Here is an 18,794-nt window from a genome sequence, read left to right on the forward strand (position 1 = left end):
TGGATGTCTGTGTACCACATTATGCAGTGCCCTCAGAAACCAGAAAAAGGTGTCTGATTTCCTGGAACTGAAGTTACACATGGTTATGAACCACCATCTGGAAGCTTTTAACTGAACTCAAGAACACCCAGTGCTCTTAACTGCTTAGCCATCTCTCCAGCCCCTAATTTTTACTTTGTATTTTTTATGTGTGTGGGTGGATTGCCTACATGTATGTCTGTGCACCACATGTATGCAGTGCCCTCAGAAGTCAGAATATATCTGCTCCCTTGGAACTAGCTGTAAGCCACCATGTGGGCACTTGAAACTGAACCCAGGTCCTCTGGAAGAGCAGACAGTGCTCTTAACCACCGAGCCATCTCCTGCTTCAGGATTGTGTATATGACATTTGTATTTTTAAATAAATCACCCACCAATTGCTAAGCACTTCACAATCTGTGCTCTGACAAAGCATGGACAGAAGCAAAGCTGACAGTTCAATTTACGAAAGCTGAGAGGGCAGCCTATCAATGCCTCTGTTCAGTTCATGCTCTCCTGTAGATATAGGAGGTGGAGCTTCTCTGACATTCTCACTTGTGGGGTCAGCAAAGCTCTTAGGATGCATCCACACCAAAGGACAAAAGCTCTAGACCAGTGGTTCTCAACTTGTGCTTGAGATTTCCCTTGCAGGGGGAAGTCTTGAATGACTCTCTCACAGAAATTGCATATGAGATATTCTGTGTATCAGATATTTACATTATGATTCATAAAAGTACCAAAATTACAATTATGAAGTAGTAACAAAAATAATTTTATGGTTGTGGAGTAGGGGGTCACCACAACATGAAGAACTGTAAAAGGACCATAGCAGCATTAGTTGAGAATTACTGCTATAGACTCTTGGCAAAGGAGCAGAGCAGGGGGAATCCAACAAGGAAAAGCTGGAAGACTGCTGTTAAAAATTTAAAGAAAAAAAAATCACAACATATTCTTTTTGGTCATTGTTGCTGCTATACAACTCAGGGCCTTGTTCAACAAGCCAGGCTAGCTGCAACTCATGGTCCTCTTGCCTCCACCTCATGAATATCATTAACAGAGGTATACACCATAATGTCCTGCTTCAGAACATTCTTAAACTACACACCACACCTCCTTTTATAGGCTAAAGAGGGACAGCTGAATGGCTAACCATTTATTATGGTTCTTAGTTAAAAATCACTAAATCAGGCAGCCATGGCATGGAACCTAAGGAAGTGCTGGGGTAAAGCTGCCAGGCTATGGTGGCTCACACCTTTAATTCAGGCACTCCTGGAGGCAGAAGAAGGCAGATCTCTGTGAATTCAAGGCCAGCCTGGTCTACAAACTGAGTTCCAGGACAGGCAGGGCTGTTATACAGAGAAACAAACAAACACCCAAGCCAACCAACCAACCAACCAACCAACCAACCAACCGACCAACCATCCAACCATCCAACCAACCAACCAACCAACCAACCAACCAACCAACCAACCAACCAACCAAGAGCCAATCTGTAAAGAGAACTTTAGTTTTCCCATAGTTCTTCATAGACACACTTATCAGACTCTATCTGTATCTTAATGTCACTATCTTTTATCGTTTCTCCCCCAAGTAGTTCACAAATTTCTGAGTAAGCAATATGCTATTTTTTCTTCTTAAACATCTCTAACTTGTGTGCATGCATGCACAAGCCCTCATACACATATACACACAGCACATGCAGTGTAGAGCTGTTGTTCACAGTTAAAAGTGGGTGGAGAAGAGGCCAAGGACAACAAGCAAAGATGTATCCCATTACCATGTGTTACAGCCTTCCTTCCACTGGCCATGATGCCATCACACAGCTGGATGATTTTAGGAATTCCAATGATCTGTTTCGAATGATAGCGTTCATAAGACAGTAATACCAGGAAGAAAAATATATTTGGAATAATTGCCTCTGATTCCCTAGAAACAAAAATACCCATTTAGACACTTCTTTAAAAAAAAAAAAAAGACATGTAATCTGTATACACAGCATAAAGTAAGTCAAGATTCAACTTCAGGAGAAAGAACTAAAGTAAAGCAGAGTCTGCAGCCTCAATTAATCCCACCCACACCAGAGGTCTTCCTGCCTCTGCTGTGCGGAGAGTCAGATGGTTAGAACAGTGAAGCTGCAGCAAGAAGGAAGCACCTGAAGAACTGGATGCCAACAGGTAAGATCTTTCTAGCTCTTCATCTTCCTTTCCTCTCTTGAAGACACCAAGGAGAAAATGTTCCCTGGTCAAAACTTCCGAGCCAAGGTGTATTGGGAATCTAAATCCCAGGGACTCTCATAACACTCTGACGCTGTGCTTTATAAACTGCTTGTTAAGAACTGTAGTTTTCAAAAATTACAAATCTGTTATATGTACTGCAAGATTATTAAAGCTTTAAATAGCTGACAAAAAAAAAACAAAACAAAAAACCAAAAACCCTGCACATGTGCCTAAAGTTCACAGTCACTCCCTTTACTAAGCCATGGCCTAAAATTGCATCTTCTGAAGTTAGGAAAAAGGATTCCACTGGGTAAGAGGTCACTTAGTGACCTGTCACCATCACCATACACTGAATGTGAAATGAAAACACACTAACGATTAGAAGCACAACTGTTTCTAAGCAAGTCTTGAGAAAGGTTTTCTTCAGAGGAGTAAAAGTGAAAAGCATGTAGATCAGACTTACATTGGGTACTTGCAGTATTTGAAGCACCTGTCACTAAAAGGACCTAGGATCACATGTGTGTACATAACAAAGACAATAACTGAAGTAACTAAACATTAGTACCTGAACTGGCCCACTTCAATGTACTCAAACTGCTTCAGCACAAAACCGATGAATACCTAATGCAGGGAAAGAAAAGTTGTCATCAGTCACAGGCTTACAACATAAAAGCCAGGGACCTTTTCTTCTGCTCAGCTGTGAACCATTCACAAGCACCTACACAGAAGATTAACTTGTTTATAATCAAGTTCTCAAAGCCACTCTGAAGTCAGGTGACTGCAGAGTACCTCCAGAAAAAGCCTTAGAAACACGGTCAGGGTAGGCAGGCTGGTGTAGGCCTGAAATCCAAGCACAAAGGAAACTAAGGCAGGCAAATGGAAGTTTGAGGACAGCCTGGGCTTTATGGTAGGACTCTGGCTCACAAAACGTAGAGTAGTCCTCACTGGGAAAAATAAGTAATAAGTTCTAGGAACCACCAGTTATATTCACATCAGGAAGACTCTGTCCAGAGAGTAGTGAACCACCAGCATGAGTACTGCAGCACACAATACCTAGATAATGTCCATGACACATGCAGAGAAGCCAAGAAGAAAGGACAACTCTAGGCACAAGAGACAGGACTTGGGCTGAAGGGCTGGTCTATCTGACTCCCACTTTCCATGAGATTTCATCACTATGCAGAAGCTCCCACTGATGAACTACAGAGCTTACACACCTGCTGTGCAAATCTGGGGCATGTACAGACACTCGGCAGATGCTTGGTGAAACACTATCTAAACTGAGTTTGTGTACCAGTTTTCTGCATTTATGCCTCTATGGGATTCACTGATGAGAATCACTGGATCAAACAGAAGGCTAGAGTGCTCACGTTAAGAAAAACAGACTACCACTGGTTGTTTTGCTGGAATGAGGCTCAGGGGCCCAGAGTGAAGGACATATGTGTAGACATGAGCACAGCACACAAAAATCTAGAGGTTGTAAGCCTTTACAATGTTAGTTAACAGGTAGCAATTTTAGGAAGAAAAAAAAAACTTTCTGTTTTAGAGGAAACACTCTGGAAAGAATGCAATGACTACAAAAATTATCTGGTAAGATAGCCAAGTCTACCTAATGTAGCTACTGGTGAGGTTTTTTGTTTGTTTTTCTTTTTCTTTCTTTCTTTTTTTTTTTTTTTTTTTAATGTCTATGATGGATGGCCCAAATAGAGACCACAATGATGAGTAGGAAGTAGGAAAGTGAGAAGAGAGGTGGGTCTTATATGTTCTACCTAAGACATCCCTCAACGTTCTGGAAGCTTCAAGCCTATCTTCCTGGTACAGCCCCAAGCCTATTTCCTCCACAGTCCATAGCCCACAACTGAAGAGCTGGCTGTCAGGGTATGGAAATGAAGGAAGTGCACGATGGCGGTCTGAATAAGAACTCTCCTATGGTCCTCTGCTGGTAGTGTAGTTTGGGAGGTTATGTAGCTTTTAGGAGATAGAGCCATGCTGAGGAAAGTATGTCACTGGGGACAGTCTTTGAACGTTTATAGCTGCACCCTACTTCCAATTCATTCTCTTTGCTTCCTGAATGTGGACAGAGATAATGCCTTTCAATTTCCTGTCTAGCACCTCCCTGCCACAATGCACTTTCTTATTTTGGATTTTATGTGTTAATGTCTTGCCTACAAGTATGCCCAAGTAACACATGCATGCAGTGCCTGCAGAAGCCATGAGGTGTCAGATTCTCCAGAAATCAAGCCTGGGTCTTCCAGAAAAGCAGCAAGTGCTCCTAACTGCTAAGCCATCTCTCCGATGTCCATGGTGGACCCTAATCCCTCTGGAACTATAGGCATAATAAGTTTTCTTTCATGTTATTTTTGCTCTTGTATTTGATATCAAAGCAATAAAGAGCAATTCTCAAATTGCTACTAGGAGTGAGGAGCTGTTGTAAAGAACCTTACCATGTTGTTTTTCGGAGGAAAATGAAAGACTTTAGAACTTTGGAATAGGAAAGTAGTTACACACTTTAAGCAGAGCTTAATGGGCAGTTCTAATAGAAGCCTAGCATGAAGTCCTGAAAATAATGCCTGGCTCCTCAGGTTTCAGAAAGTAACAAGATTCCTAATTATCAAATGAACTATAGGCCATTCCTGTGATAGTTTAGCAAAGAATCTGGTTGCCTTCTGTCCTTACCCTAAGAATTTGCCTGAGATTAAATTTAAAAAGTAATAGACTAATTTCTTCAGTGGAGAAATTTCAAAGACAGCATAACACTGAGTCTGTGGATTGGTTATTACTGATAACTCTTATGCAGGTCTACAGTGAAAAGAAAAACAATTAGTATAGAAAGAGATAGAAAAAAATGTATAGTGTGAAGAGAAAAAGAATACTAGGAAGCTTAATGTTGCTCCCCATCCCAGCTAAAAAAGAAGCTATAATTGGTAAAGAGATTTGTGCCATTAATGAGAGGTTTCCTGGTCTACACTGTATCAGTGAGAGGGCTGCCTTAACGGAAAAACACTTTACCCTACTAAATTTCCAACTTGTAAAAGGAGAATGCCTGAAGAGTTCCTTGCTCCTAGAAAGGAGTTGCTAGTGGTCAAAGGGGTGAAGGTCCATACCAAGCTGTTAGCCTAAACTTAAGTTTTCTACGTGGAGCTGACTCTAGAGGCATACAATACTGGAAGGGCCATCGATTTTTCTGTGGTCTCAGGGAGCTGCCAAGGCCAGAAAACATGTGGCAGAGGAGTCTTTACAAGAACACTCTGAAGGGCCATTGCATAAAGCTGTGAGAGATAAAGCCTGGATTGTAATGGAAACACCAAGATGTTGCAGATGTTAGAGCCTGAACTATCTGCAAAGAAGCTCCATCAGAATAAATCTTAAATTATATCTTATAATTTTAAAACAGCTTATTTTGAAGTTGTTTTTGAAGAAGTTTTGAAGGTATACAGATGTGGAAAACTTGTGGAAATTTCTAAAGCCTAACCCCACTGGAGCATGGTACAGATTTGGGGCAGTGTCTTTTCAGGGTAATTTGTATTTAGTTAGGAACACGTATGGTAACTGCAAGGCAGAGAGACAAACCTGATCTGAATCCAGTAGACAGTAATTGACCCGTAACTGAACCAGCTGTGCCAGCAAATCCAAAACCTGCTTCTGCAACTGCACAGATGTCGTTGTGGTGTACTGCTTCAATGCTTTTATAACGAGAGGTTCAAATAATCTAATGTGATTGTGAATAGCATTCTATAGGGGAAAAAAAAAAAGAAAGGAAGCTCAGTTACACTAAGAAGCTTCTGGAAACTCATCTAGAAATCGCTGAGCTCCATTTTTATCCCTATGACATGGTCCACATGCCATCTTTAGCTGCAGCGCCATTCACCTTATCTGCACGGTTCTTTGTGACACTTGTGAGGTTCGTCTTCAATTGGGCAGACACTTTCTGGAGTACATCAAACCACCTGCCAAATGGCCAAAAGCAGAAACAATAATTTCCTCTGTACTCAGCAATTTAACTTCACGTCCAAAAAAATCAGAACATGTCAAAATGAGACTTAGAAAGGCCATTGGGTAAAGGAGCAGCATATGTTAAACACAAAAGGACCCAACTAATCGTGCAGATGTGCAGCACCTGTGCTGTACTGCAGAGGCTATACAAGCCATGTTTACTACTACAGGAAATCCACTATCCAGCACACCCTCTCAGAGGGCTTCAGAGAGAGGTGAACGCCATCTGGAAGATAGGTAATATCACTTGTTTTTCTTGGCAAAAGACTGTGGAGGTCACAAATTGGACATCAGCCTAGGTAACACAGAGACCCATCTCATAAAATGCTTGAAAAGACAGCAAAGCAGGGGCTACGGCACATGCATAGGCACACCACCAAGTTAAAACTAAGAATAGAAGTATTTTCCTTGATTTCAACATTGTCATCATAAAAAGGAAAGTAAAGATTCTGCTACCATTACTACACAGAGTAGCATCTCAAATACTTGATAATAATTATGGTAATTCAAGAAACACCTTTTAGAGCTATAATGTAGCTGAGTGGTAAAGTACATGCCTAGCAAATGAGGCCCTAGGAGAAAGGGACTTCCACATTCCTGGCATCAAAAAGATTAACACAAATTCACATAGAAATCCAAAATAGCACACCCCACACTTTTCTGTGCCTTTCAATACCTCTAAACACTAGCACCACTGTGCCATTTTGAATGTAGTCTTTTGCATCATAGAACAAAGAAGCACCATTGATACATGCCACCTTACCATAAAGAACGCCATTCATGAGCACTAGCAAGTACCAAATGCTTTCAATAGGTGAGGACATGGGGTGTACCACTTCTAGTCTCAGAAAAGATTTGGAAGTCAGAACTCATGCTTCAAGGCAGCCAGCTTGGGCTCTTCCTCTCCAGTGTGCCAGCTCTGCAGAGCAGACTACACCATAGCTCAGCCAGTGGCCTTCAATGCAGGCTATGCATTATTTATCTCTATATCATTAATGACAGATTTGCACCATAAATATTACCCTGAGGCATCATGCTCCTGCTCGGCCTGCACCATATTCCTCAGGCTGGCATCAGCCAAGGCCTGTGTGAAGTGCGTATATGGTGCCATGAAGCAGTAGTGATATAAGCCTGGCCTCATGCTGGAAGAGCCAAGACGCTGTGCTCGGCATTGAGACTTGCTGGGGTTGGAAGATAAGCCATCAAACTGTGAGGCCAAGTTTGTCCCAAAGAGAGTCTTCAATAGCTAGAATGAAAAAATCGAAACATCAATACCTCACTTAATATAGATTTTATGTAGATGAGCAGCAAAGGCCTGTCTGTAATCCCAACTGGCGGACAGGGGTTACAACAGGACTGAAACAGGTAATCTGCAAGTTCCAGGTGAGCCTGGGCATCTTATTGACTAATGAGATCATGTTTGAAATTTAAAGAGTCACAGTGATAGAGTACTTTCCTAGAATGTACAAGCCAGGTTCAACCCTCAGTACCACTAGTAAAAGGAAAAAGGTAAAATAATAAAACAAAATAAAATAAAATAAACACCCTCTAAGACTCTGCTTTCCCAGTAGCAAACTCGGCAGGAACATATGGGGAAGGTTTGGTTGTGAATTCCTATGAGTTATTAAGTACCTCAGAAGATCTCACCTATGATTCGCTATGCTTCTAAGTGAAATTAGCACTTTAGACACAGGTTCAATGGGATGGGGTGGCAAAGACAAAGCAGTGAAAACCAGTGTTGCTTTTTGATACCCTCTGCCCCTTTACAGTTCCACTCGCGGAGCAAACAAGAGTGACAGCCATCGGCACCCAACCCTTCCTAATACCACACTAGCAGCACCAACTTCTAAAAAGGAACTAGATTTTGTTGTTTGGCCTGGGGGAATTAGCCCAAATACCAAAGGACAGGAAATAAACTCACCTGTTGAACACAGACAGTTGCCATCATTGGTTCTCTACTAAAGCAGGATTTCAGGTATCCAAGGACCTCTTCAACACACTGTAAAAGGAAGAGTACAACAGTAAGTGACTCATAGGTGACACATTATTGTCAAAAGCAAGACAGTCTCCATATAAACTATGAAAATGTCAGAGAAAATCAGAGTAATGTTTTCAGTCAATCATCTTAACAGATGATTCATAATAATTCTTGTATGTATAATTATGTGAAAACTGCTTCATTGTACATTTATACACTCAATCTGTCACTCAGTCCTTCAGTAAATAATAAAGTATCTACATCCATCCCTGTTTTTAGGGCAGGCATTGTGAAAGCTACTGCCAATGAGTCTCACTGCAGTCTGTACAGAATACTCAGTGTGCCATAGAAATGATACTAGGTGATGCAAATATAGAGAAAGAATGCAATTCCTGGCGTTCTAAGGGCTCCAGACTTGCAGGGAACCAGGTCACTACCACAGGTATCACTCTACAATATAATACTGAGAGACTCCACTTCTGCATTTATCCTCCCCTGCCTGAAATAACCAAAAATGTATTTTAAAGACTCCAGTTTTTAAAGCACAGTTCTCACACACTGAAATCAGGCCATAAATATCAGTGTTCTCAAAAGATGAAACACAAACAAGGCCCTAAGATGGTCCTAGATAAGGGTCTTAAGAGCATTTCCAGGCTGTGGCACAACAAGGAGACAGAAGCCAAGCTCTCGGGAACAGTGAGTCCAAAAATCCCAAGAACACCACAGCTCACAGGATATGGTACCAAGAAGAGGAGTCATCTAAAGATCCCTGGAGACTGGGGGAGGGTGTTCCAAAGACAGTTTTAAGGAAGCCACCAAGGCCAACGCCTGAGAAACAATCATCAGAAGAACTAAAGGGGCAGATAGGCATTCACACAAGGTTGAGAACAGCCCCTGTTCTCACTACCAAACAGGCACTGGTTAGAATGTTCAACTAGGTCTGACTTCTCTTAGGAGAGGAGAATAATGAGCCACAATTTAGGTTCCACAGCAACCCATCTGACAAGTTGTAAAAGTAACACCAGGAAGAGCAGCTGGTCACATATAACAGCACTAAGTTCCAAAACACAGCTAAAGGCAACTTAACAAAACACAAAAATACCCAGCACTCAACAGGAAAGTCCACAAGGTCAGGCATCTAGTTGAACATTAGTAGGCAAGCAGGGAAGCAGGAAAACCCAGTCAATATTAAAAATAAACATAACCCACTAGCCACAAACCTAAAATGAAGATTTTAGAGTTAGCAAAGTACATTAAGTCAGTTATTACAACTGTATCTTAAAAATTAAGTACAGGTACAAATGGAGCATCTATATTATACACCTTTCCCAAGGTTCAGGGACCATCTCAGAACAAGGGGCAGAACAGCTATAAGAACCAGAGGTCAGAGAGTGAAGCAATGTCTTCTTGACATGAACTGCCCCAACCTCCGAGGAGCTATAGACAGTTTTATTTCAGAGCATAGAGCCTGCTTGATTTGCCACATTCTAGTTGATGGTCTCACACTGAGAATATATGAACAACAAAAAGTGGAGTGATGAATTAATAAACTAAAAAGGGAACGACACAAGGAGTAGAGGGGGTGGGTGTGGGGGAGAATCTAACAGGAGGTGTACAGGGCAGTTGGGAGTGAAGATAATGAAAATACACTGCATGAAATTTTCAAAGAATTCACAAAAAATAATAATTTAAAACAGTTAAGTAGGAGCTCAATGATTAAAAGCACTTGTTGCACAATCATGAGGGCAAGAATTCAGATCCCAGGACCCAACATAACAAGCTGGGTAACCTGTGCACACCTATAACCCTCCAAAGAGAGAAAAGATAAGATTGCTGGACTTGCTGGCTTCTAGCACAGCAGAAAAAATGGAGTGTCTAATTTATGGAAAGACTCTGCTGCAAAGAAATAGGTGGAGAAGCCAGCACAGTGATGTCTGCCTGTAATCCCAGCACTCAGGGAAGCAGAAAGCATGCCAATCTCTGAGTTTGAGGCCAGGCTAGTCTACAAAGTGAGTCCAGGACAGCTAATAGGTGGATAGTAATAAAAATAGAGGAGGACTTTCAACATTCTTCTGGCCTCCAATGTGGACAGGTACATACACTGCCCACATGTGCATACACACACACACACACACACACACACACACAAATGAATAAATAATAAATAACATTTTTAAGTTAAATAAAGACAGAAGAGTTAAAGAGATATAAATCAAACTTCTAGTGATAAAGACTACGATGGTAACAATGAAAGATATAATAGATGGGATTTTATATTAAGCAGATGTGGGGGGAAGAAAGCTTAGAGAAGACTATAACAGAAACTATGAAAGAAAAGGAGATAAAGTGATTAAAAACAAAGAAACCTAAAAAAAGGAGCTGGAAAGACAGTTAAGAGCAGATGCTGTCTTGCAGAGGACCTGAGTTGGGTTTCTAGCACCCACATTAGGCAGCTCCCCACCACCTACAACTCGAGCTTCTGGAGCTCTGGCGCCCTCTTCTGAATTCTGCCAACATATGTCTGTGTGTACGTGCACACACACACATAATTAAAAATGATAAAAATGAACCTAGAAAAATAAAACCTAAATTCTTAAAAGAGCAATAGTAAGCTAAGGGCAAGTTTAAGCAACCAAATATGGGTTTTTAGAAGGTAATTAAAAGACCCTTAAGAAACAGGATGAGGAAAAGGGTTAAAAAAATACTTAAAGAAGTAGCCCCAACTTTTCTAAACTGTAGAAAATTGTAAAGCCCCAGAACCTAAGAAACTCAACAAATTCAAGGTATAAGAAACACAGCTGAAGAAAAAAACACATCAAAGCACATCATAATAAAATCATTCAAAACTAGTCTAAAATCTTGGGAGAAGTCAGAGAAAAACACAGAATGGTAAGATATGTGGGAAAATGAGTATTATGCATAAAGCAAGCAAAACTCACATACATATCCCAATTATCTATAAAAATTAGTGTGGAATAACAAGACCTACTAGACAGTGGAAAAACAAAAGCCATCTATCAACATCATGGAATTATGACAGGGCTATTCATTCTTGGAACAAAGATATAAGGCAGATGAGACACTCAAATCAGTTCTCTTTGTTCATTTGTTTTTGACGTGGGTGGTCTTTTAGCTCCTGCCACAGCTTCCCAAGTTCTAGCCTCTGGTGGGAGTACAACTAGGTACCAGAATCAACTTTCAAACTGATTATTGAGAAGAACATCTGATTATTGAACAAATGTTTGCTGAATGTTAATAGATTCGGGTGCTGCTGTAGGCAACAGAGACAAAATTGTAAAATAGTGTGTAGCCTGATAATATAGGTCAAAAAAAAAAAAAAAAAAAAAAAGAAGAGGAAAAAAATTGGAAAGAAAAGCAGGATTCAGAGTGTCTGTATTTGGGCTTGTGCAGGCTTCTTTCCTTATCATTATTCCTAAACAATACAAGTAATTTCAAGACAATTTAGTCATTATAAGCGGATGTGGGTACCATTTCATATAAGGAATATTAGTATGAATAGATTTTGACATCTATGGTTGGCAGGTCCTGGACGACTATACTGTATTTCAATTGAAGATGGCTGTTGACTCACCATGGAGTACACTGGAAAAAAAAATGTGCTTTAGCAATGGCAGACCTAGGTGTTAGAGGGTGAGGAGGAAGATCACTGCACTCAGAACTAGAGAACACGAGTGAGCCCGGATGTGGCACTTTCTGAACTGCAGAAGGAGCTAGTCGGTCACCATTGTTCATCTGGTTTTGTCCCTTTCCATTTAAAAAGGTGAAAGGAGAAAAAAAGGATCCCGTAAGCACATTTTCTAGAAAACATTTTCTAGACTAAAAGAGGTTTAAGGAAAACCTTTAAATGAAAAAATGTGGTGAAAAGACAACATTACGCTGTTAACAGACCTATCAGAACTGGCCCCTGACACTGCAATACTGCAGCATAAATGGGACACAGTCTCCCCAGCTGCTGTAGCTGTAGATGTGCCTACAGCACATGAAGAAGTGGTACTCGAAGTACTCTGACCCAGGTTCAAGGAAAAGAGACCAGATACAAACCTTTCCAATGTCCTGCAGTGTCGCCAGCTCTAGAATCTGAGAGAGGACATCCAAGGCAGAGCGCAGGAATCCCCCAAACTTTTCAGTGCTGTTCTGAAGATCTAAGGTGACCTTGGCAAGGTGGAAGGAGAGAGGACACGGTTACTGGCACCACCGAAGTCTGGTTATCTACAACAAAGACACAAATGCCGTCTGCTGCAGTGCTGACCTAGACTCTCACCATCCCAGGGGTGTCTGGTCACTGTCAATTTTACATATAGTCAAATTAGTCTTTTTTTTTTTTTTTCAAGTTAGTCTTAAGATGATTAAGATTCTAAAAGTTTTAGCTTACTTGAAATATACAACAATTCCCCTATTTCTACAGATTTAGATGGGGGGAGGGGCTGATTATGCAAAGAACCAGTAGTGAAAACATTACAAAAGAAGAGAATCTGCCCACAGAACTTGATCCTAAACACCTATGATGAAAGGGAATACTGGAAAAATACAGGAGAAAAACAGGAAATGAGAGTAAATCTTGATAGTTTCCTGATGAAAGACTACACTCCCCAGCTTCCCTAGACGACTACATAAGTCATTCTACCTGAGTAGGCATTTTTGGCCATGAGCACATGTGGGTGACAAAAATGTTCCCCTAACCATGGTTCTACTTAAGGTCAGACCAAGTCTTTCTTTCTTTCTGCCTTCCATCTCTCTATAGCTGCCATTAACAATTTAACATATGGTGCCAATGAGAAGTCTGAGCTCTAAAATTTTATTACTTAAGTAAAATGAGTTAAATTTACAATATACTGGCAGGACTTCCCCCACCCCGTTAAAGAAGTTCCCTTAAACTGTTTTCTTAGAGTCAATCCCTCAGTCTCTTCCCCAGCACTGCAACAGATCACCAGCTGTAGCCTCTCTTCCCCTTCTCCACAGCTCCTGTGGGTCCCACAGACCATCTTCTCCTGGCCTCCCTATCCTTCCAGTCATCACTGTGCCTCAGTCTCCAACTTGGGTGACACCTCCTGCTAAACTGCAGGACACGTTTGCCAGAACACCAGGTGGGCTGCCCCCAAACCTTCCCCACTCCATCATCTAAAATCAATCCTTCAGTTTCCTCCCTAGCACTACAACATAACACCAGCTGCGGCCTCCTTCCCCTTGCCCACATCTCTTGTGGCTCTCACCAACCACCCACTCCTGACCTTCCTCTGCTACTCCTCACTGCAAACTGGCCTCCAACAACAGCAGCCACATCCAGGGAAACAGGAAACACACACCTATCACACTCTCTGAAAATCCAGAGAGGAAACAGAAACCAAGGAACAAAACACCCACTCACAAAGACAGACCCAGAACTCAGCATGTAGACTAATAATCACCCCAAACCCAGATGCCCAGATGCCTATGTTAAGAACACAATCAATAACAGTCAGGATACTAAGTCCCTGCAGAGCCCAGCTATGCTAGCACAGCAGGCCCTGAATATTCCAACATAGATGAAGCCCAAGAAAAAGACCTTAAAACCAACTATATGAAGATAATAGAGGTCCTTAAAGAGGAAATGAATAAGTCCCTTAAAGAAAGACAACAACAACAACAACAACAAAACAGTTGAAGGAAATGAATAAAACTATTCAAGACATGAAAATGGAAATAGAAGCAATAAAGAAAACAAAAACTGAGGAAGTTCTAGAAATGAAATATTTAGGAATTCAAACAGGAACAAAAAGTACCAACAAAAGACTACTGAAAGTTGTAAAGGAAAAATGCTAAGTAACATAAAGACAGACCTATTAGAAGTACACCCAACTTCTCAATGGAGACCCTAAAAGCCAGAAGGACCTGAACAAAAGTGCTGCAGACTTTAAAAGACCACAGATACCAGCCAAGATTGCTACACCCAGAAAAACATTCATTACCATAGATGGTGAAAATAAGATATTCCATAATAAAACTAAATTTAAGTTATATTTATCTACAAACCCAGGTCTGCAGAAGATGCTAGAAGAAAAACTCTAACCCAAAGAGGTTAACTGCACCCATGGCAACACAGGAAATAATTTCACACCAGCAAAACCAAAAGGGAAGCACGCACACACCAACACCATCAATAATAACAAAATAACATGAATCAACAGTCATTGGTCATTGATATCTCTCAATATCAATGGTCTCAATTCCACAATAAAAAGACACAGACTAACAGATTGGATGTGAAAACAGGTTCCATCCTTCTGCTGCAACCAAGAAACACACCTCAACATCAAAAAAGGACATCAGGGTAAAAGGTTGGGAAAAGGTATTCCAAACAAATGGACCTAAGAAACAAGCTGGTGTAGCCATTTCAATATCTATTTAATAATAGACTCAAACCAAAACTAATCAAAGGAGATGGGGAAGGACACTACACATCAAAGGAAAAATTCAGCAAGATGACATTTTAATTTTTAACACATATGCCCCAAACATAAGGGCACCCACTTTTGTAAAAGAAACATTACTAAAGCTTAAATCACATACTGAACTCACACACTGATAGTAGAAAACTTGAGTATGGCACTCTCACCAACAGAGAGAACATTCAGACAAAAGTGAAAGAGAAATAATGGAGGTAACAGACATTATAAATTAAATCAAAGGAACATAACAGATACTTTTCTTGAAATAGAACAACTAAAACATATTTTATTCCATTTTTTTAGGACAAGGAAAACAAGGTATAAAATAAGTCACAAGAAATGTTCTCTTCTACTATCTTAATTTATCTTCGAATGGGGTACAAAATGCTCACAAAGCAAATATAAAAAGCTTCAAAACGTCTTTTGTAAAGTACGGCAGCATTAATGAATATACAACTTTCTTCTGTACCAATTTTAAAAGAATTATTAAATTATATACTATTATGTTTATTCACTTTTAATGAAATCACTGCCAATACATACATTATTTTCCTTAATTTTATTTTTACATTAAGCCAATGTAAATCTTATAGTAAATCAGCCAACAAAAATCTTATAGTAAATCACACAGGTTTGTAGTCCAGTTTAGATTCTTTCTTGGAATCAGCCACTTTTCTGATTGTTTATAGGAAGTCTTCCTGAACTACAAAATTATGATCTGCATGAACTGCAAACATACTTGCTTTGGTACAGACATTTCTCAGCTCTGCTCCATTAAAGCTATCTGAAAGCTTTACAATTTTCTCATAATCTATTTCAGTGTGCTTGGTAATAGGGCCTGCATGAATTTTCAATATATCTAATCTTGCTTGTTCATTTGGTATATCAATATGTATTTTTCTATCTAATTTTCCTGGATGCAGCAAAGCAGAATCCAGTGTATCTGGTTTGTTTGTAACCATGATCATTTTAACTCTATGCAGAGTATCAAATACATCCACTTGATTTAGTAAATCCATTAAAGTTCTTTGAATCTGTCATCTGATGGAGCCTCAGAAAACTAACAGCCACCAATAACATCTATTTCATCCACAAAAATGATGCATGTTTGATGGTCCCAGGCATAATTAAATTCTCTAATTAATGTATTTTTCTACAATAGTACCAATGTACTTTTCTACAAAAGAACTAGTTACAACCTTTAGGAAGTTGGTGGGCAATAGCTCATGCTAAGAGTGTTCTCCCAGTGCACGGTGGTCCATATAGCAAGCAGCCTTTTGGAGGTATTATTCCTATGCACTGGAATAATTCTAGATTTGTAAGAGGAAATTCTATTATCTCTCTTAATTTCCAAATCATGTTCTGACAGTCCTCCAATCTCAGGATTAAAAAATATTTCCAGGATCCTCATGAGATGAAAACACGCAAACTTAAAAATTAAAGAAGTGGAGCCAGAGAGGAAAGAAGCAGAAATCTAAGGTATGGGAAGGCCAAAATTAAAAGCAAGCACCCGAGATTTCAGGAACAAAGAGGACCAGCAAGGGCACACACCTTGGAAGCATGGGATGATGAAAGCAGAGACAGGCAGAACAGTTTGCATGTGCCCTCCTCTACTGTGGGCTGACAGCACATAAACAGAAGCTCTAGATATTATCACTAGCCCTCAAAAAAGAAGCTATGTATCTGAGAAACAATTATTAAGAAATACCAGGGCTATGTGAGTGAGCTATAAAGTTATTTTAATAATTATTTTAACTTTCGTAGATTTCTAAGGTAAGGAAACAAACTAACGAACAAAAAGGTATCCTGTGCTCAAAAAAGCCTGATTAACATTCACTTAGACTGGATCTACCTGAGGGAAGCTAAACAGTGGACATAATTAGTTAATTAGTTAGATTAAAAAATAAAGAAAAATGTGCTAATAGATAAGTGAACAACTGGTGTAACAAAAACATAAATGAAACTAAACAATCATGAGATTTCAACATTTTATAAAGGTAGGATTTCAAATCAATAAGGATGAATATATAACTTACTCATCACTGCTGGCGTAATTAGGGAATTATTGGGGAATGTAAGCCTACACGCCATCACTCGGAGGCTGTTGCAAAGCTGAGTCAGGGGTCCTCTGGCAAAGGGCCCTGCGCTGACAGAGACCCCACTAGCTGATAAGACGCTCAGGTTACAGGCCTGTGGTGAACATCTGCTCCCCCCGAGGCTAAAATTTTGGTGTGTACTGGGCGCTATATTCTGAGGCTCACAGACGGAGTGGGCACATGAAACCTGCTTGGCTTGGGTGTGTGTCTTCAGGATATTGCAGTGATGACCCTTACCTATAAGTAGGACCATGTGCTAAGCCCCAGGAGTTCCTGAGACATGTCTCTGAAGCCAAGGTATTTTTGGAAAGTCAATAAACCCAGAGACCACAGATCACTTCTCTAATACATAAATCCTAAGTATTTATAAAGCTACCATTAACCAAGCTAGAAAACAAACTCAGGAAGCAAAATTCACGTCCAATGTCACAGGGCTTCTTTCTATGTGAGCATGAACATGGTTAAACAGATATGCATCCCACTGGAAGTACATGTTCAGAAATAAGCAGGGAGCACTACCTTATAGTTGGCGTGAGTGGCTTTCAGGACATCATGCAGTTTGAGGTAGGAAGGAAGATGGTAGAAACTCCCCAGGGAGGAAGATTTACTTGCTGTGACAGGTCCTGAGGTCTCTGATTGTCGAGAGGCTTAGGAAACAAACAAAGAAAACCCCAAAATTAAGCTTTTATTAGATACATAGAAGAAACTTTCCAAGTTTAACAGCAAATACTGTAATGATGACTTTTCAAAATGTTCTAGCAGAAACAGTTAAGTCTTTCTTCCCTTGAACCTTAAAGTATGTATACTGGGAAGTAATGAGGAATTGACTAAAACACTAAAACATGAGAGTCAAAGAATAAAAAAAAAACAAAACAAATGATGAACATAAGAGTGTCGAGGCTGACGCAACCATCTGTTTTCAGCTGTTCTCCTCTGCTAACTGAAGGGCTGAAACTAACCTCAGAATCCCTTAGTTTAAGCAAGGCTCCTGGGGCCCATGGGGCTGACACCAGACACATGAGTTCTGAGCCCATTCTTTAATCAATTTGGACATGTTCTGAAAACTGTAAAGGGCATATACATTACTACACTGAGACAAAAGTGCCAAGTGCCATGTAGACAAGGTTCTTCCAGCTTTAAGGACTTCTCACTTGGCTTAGTCTGAGAGGCTATTAGTCACAATTTCAATCCTGCAGCTTTTAAACAGGTAAATCCTCCTGCATTACTATAGTCAATCTTTACAAAGAGCATCTAAGATTTCATAGTTAGTCAAAGGATACAAACTATTTACAGAGTACCTTTAAGAGACCTATTATATAGTCCTGCTACAAGGTTAACAACATATCGAATACATAAAAATCACAGGGAAAATTTAAAGCTCTCTCACCAGAAAACTCAACAAGTACTAAGCTAAGGCATGCATGAGGCTTACATACATCTACTTGTGTTGGCACCATGCATCTACTAAGACTGCTATCAGTGGGCATGCAAAGCAGGAAGTATACAGGACTCAGTGGTCACCCTCTGCTTCCCATCCCAACAAGACACAGACCTAGCCAAAACTCTGGCCCTTTTGCCTTGACATCTGCCCAATTTCAGAAGGCCCTCCAAACATCTGTGTACTTTCAAGACTCCCCCAAATCAGATGACTATCTCCACTGTGTCTTTCTGTCTCTGCCCTCTTCTCTGTTTTAGATAAGGTCTCACTTCATAAGCTAAACTGGCCTCAAACTCTCAATCCACTAGCCTCAGCCTCCTGAGTGTTTGGATTAAAGATGTATCATACTTGGCTTCCACCATCTTGTTATCTCTACCAAACACAAAGTCTTAATTTCCCTCATCAGAATTCTTCCCACCACCACCACCCATATCTATTTTCCCCCTTTAATGAAAATTTGGACTCCTCCCCTGCAAGGAGAAAAGGAAATGAGCACAGAAAGGCAGGCTCCTTCCTATAGATTCACTCTCTAGAGTAAAGTTACAGTTTATCACACAGACACTTATGAACACCAGGAGAACCCTTCCCTGACTGCACTGCTATAAACCA

General features: G+C 40.3%; 1 protein-coding gene and 1 pseudogene across 2 annotated transcripts in view; both read right to left on the reverse strand.

Annotated features, from left to right (window-relative positions):
- The window catches only part of Htt (huntingtin), a 137,008-nt gene that overhangs the window by 56,556 nt on the left and 61,658 nt on the right, over positions 1-18,794 (reverse strand). For both annotated transcript variants that reach the window (XM_060365463.1, XM_021643667.2), the window contains exons 28-35: positions 17,267-17,394; positions 12,268-12,378; positions 8,149-8,226; positions 7,250-7,473; positions 6,103-6,181; positions 5,805-5,966; positions 2,800-2,855; positions 1,796-1,944 (exon numbers count right to left, since the gene is read on the reverse strand). In XM_060365463.1, coding sequence (XP_060221446.1) covers positions 1,796-1,944; positions 2,800-2,855; positions 5,805-5,966; positions 6,103-6,181; positions 7,250-7,473; positions 8,149-8,226; positions 12,268-12,378; positions 17,267-17,394 — 987 coding nt within the window. The remainder of the gene's footprint in view (positions 1-1,795; positions 1,945-2,799; positions 2,856-5,804; positions 5,967-6,102; positions 6,182-7,249; positions 7,474-8,148; positions 8,227-12,267; positions 12,379-17,266; positions 17,395-18,794) is intronic.
- On the reverse strand, positions 15,275-17,062 carry LOC110552412 (26S proteasome regulatory subunit 10B-like; annotated as a pseudogene).

Source organism: Meriones unguiculatus, chromosome 12 (genome assembly GCF_030254825.1).
Source record: "Meriones unguiculatus strain TT.TT164.6M chromosome 12, Bangor_MerUng_6.1, whole genome shotgun sequence".
In the NCBI taxonomy this organism is placed as follows: domain Eukaryota; kingdom Metazoa; phylum Chordata; class Mammalia; order Rodentia; family Muridae; genus Meriones; species Meriones unguiculatus.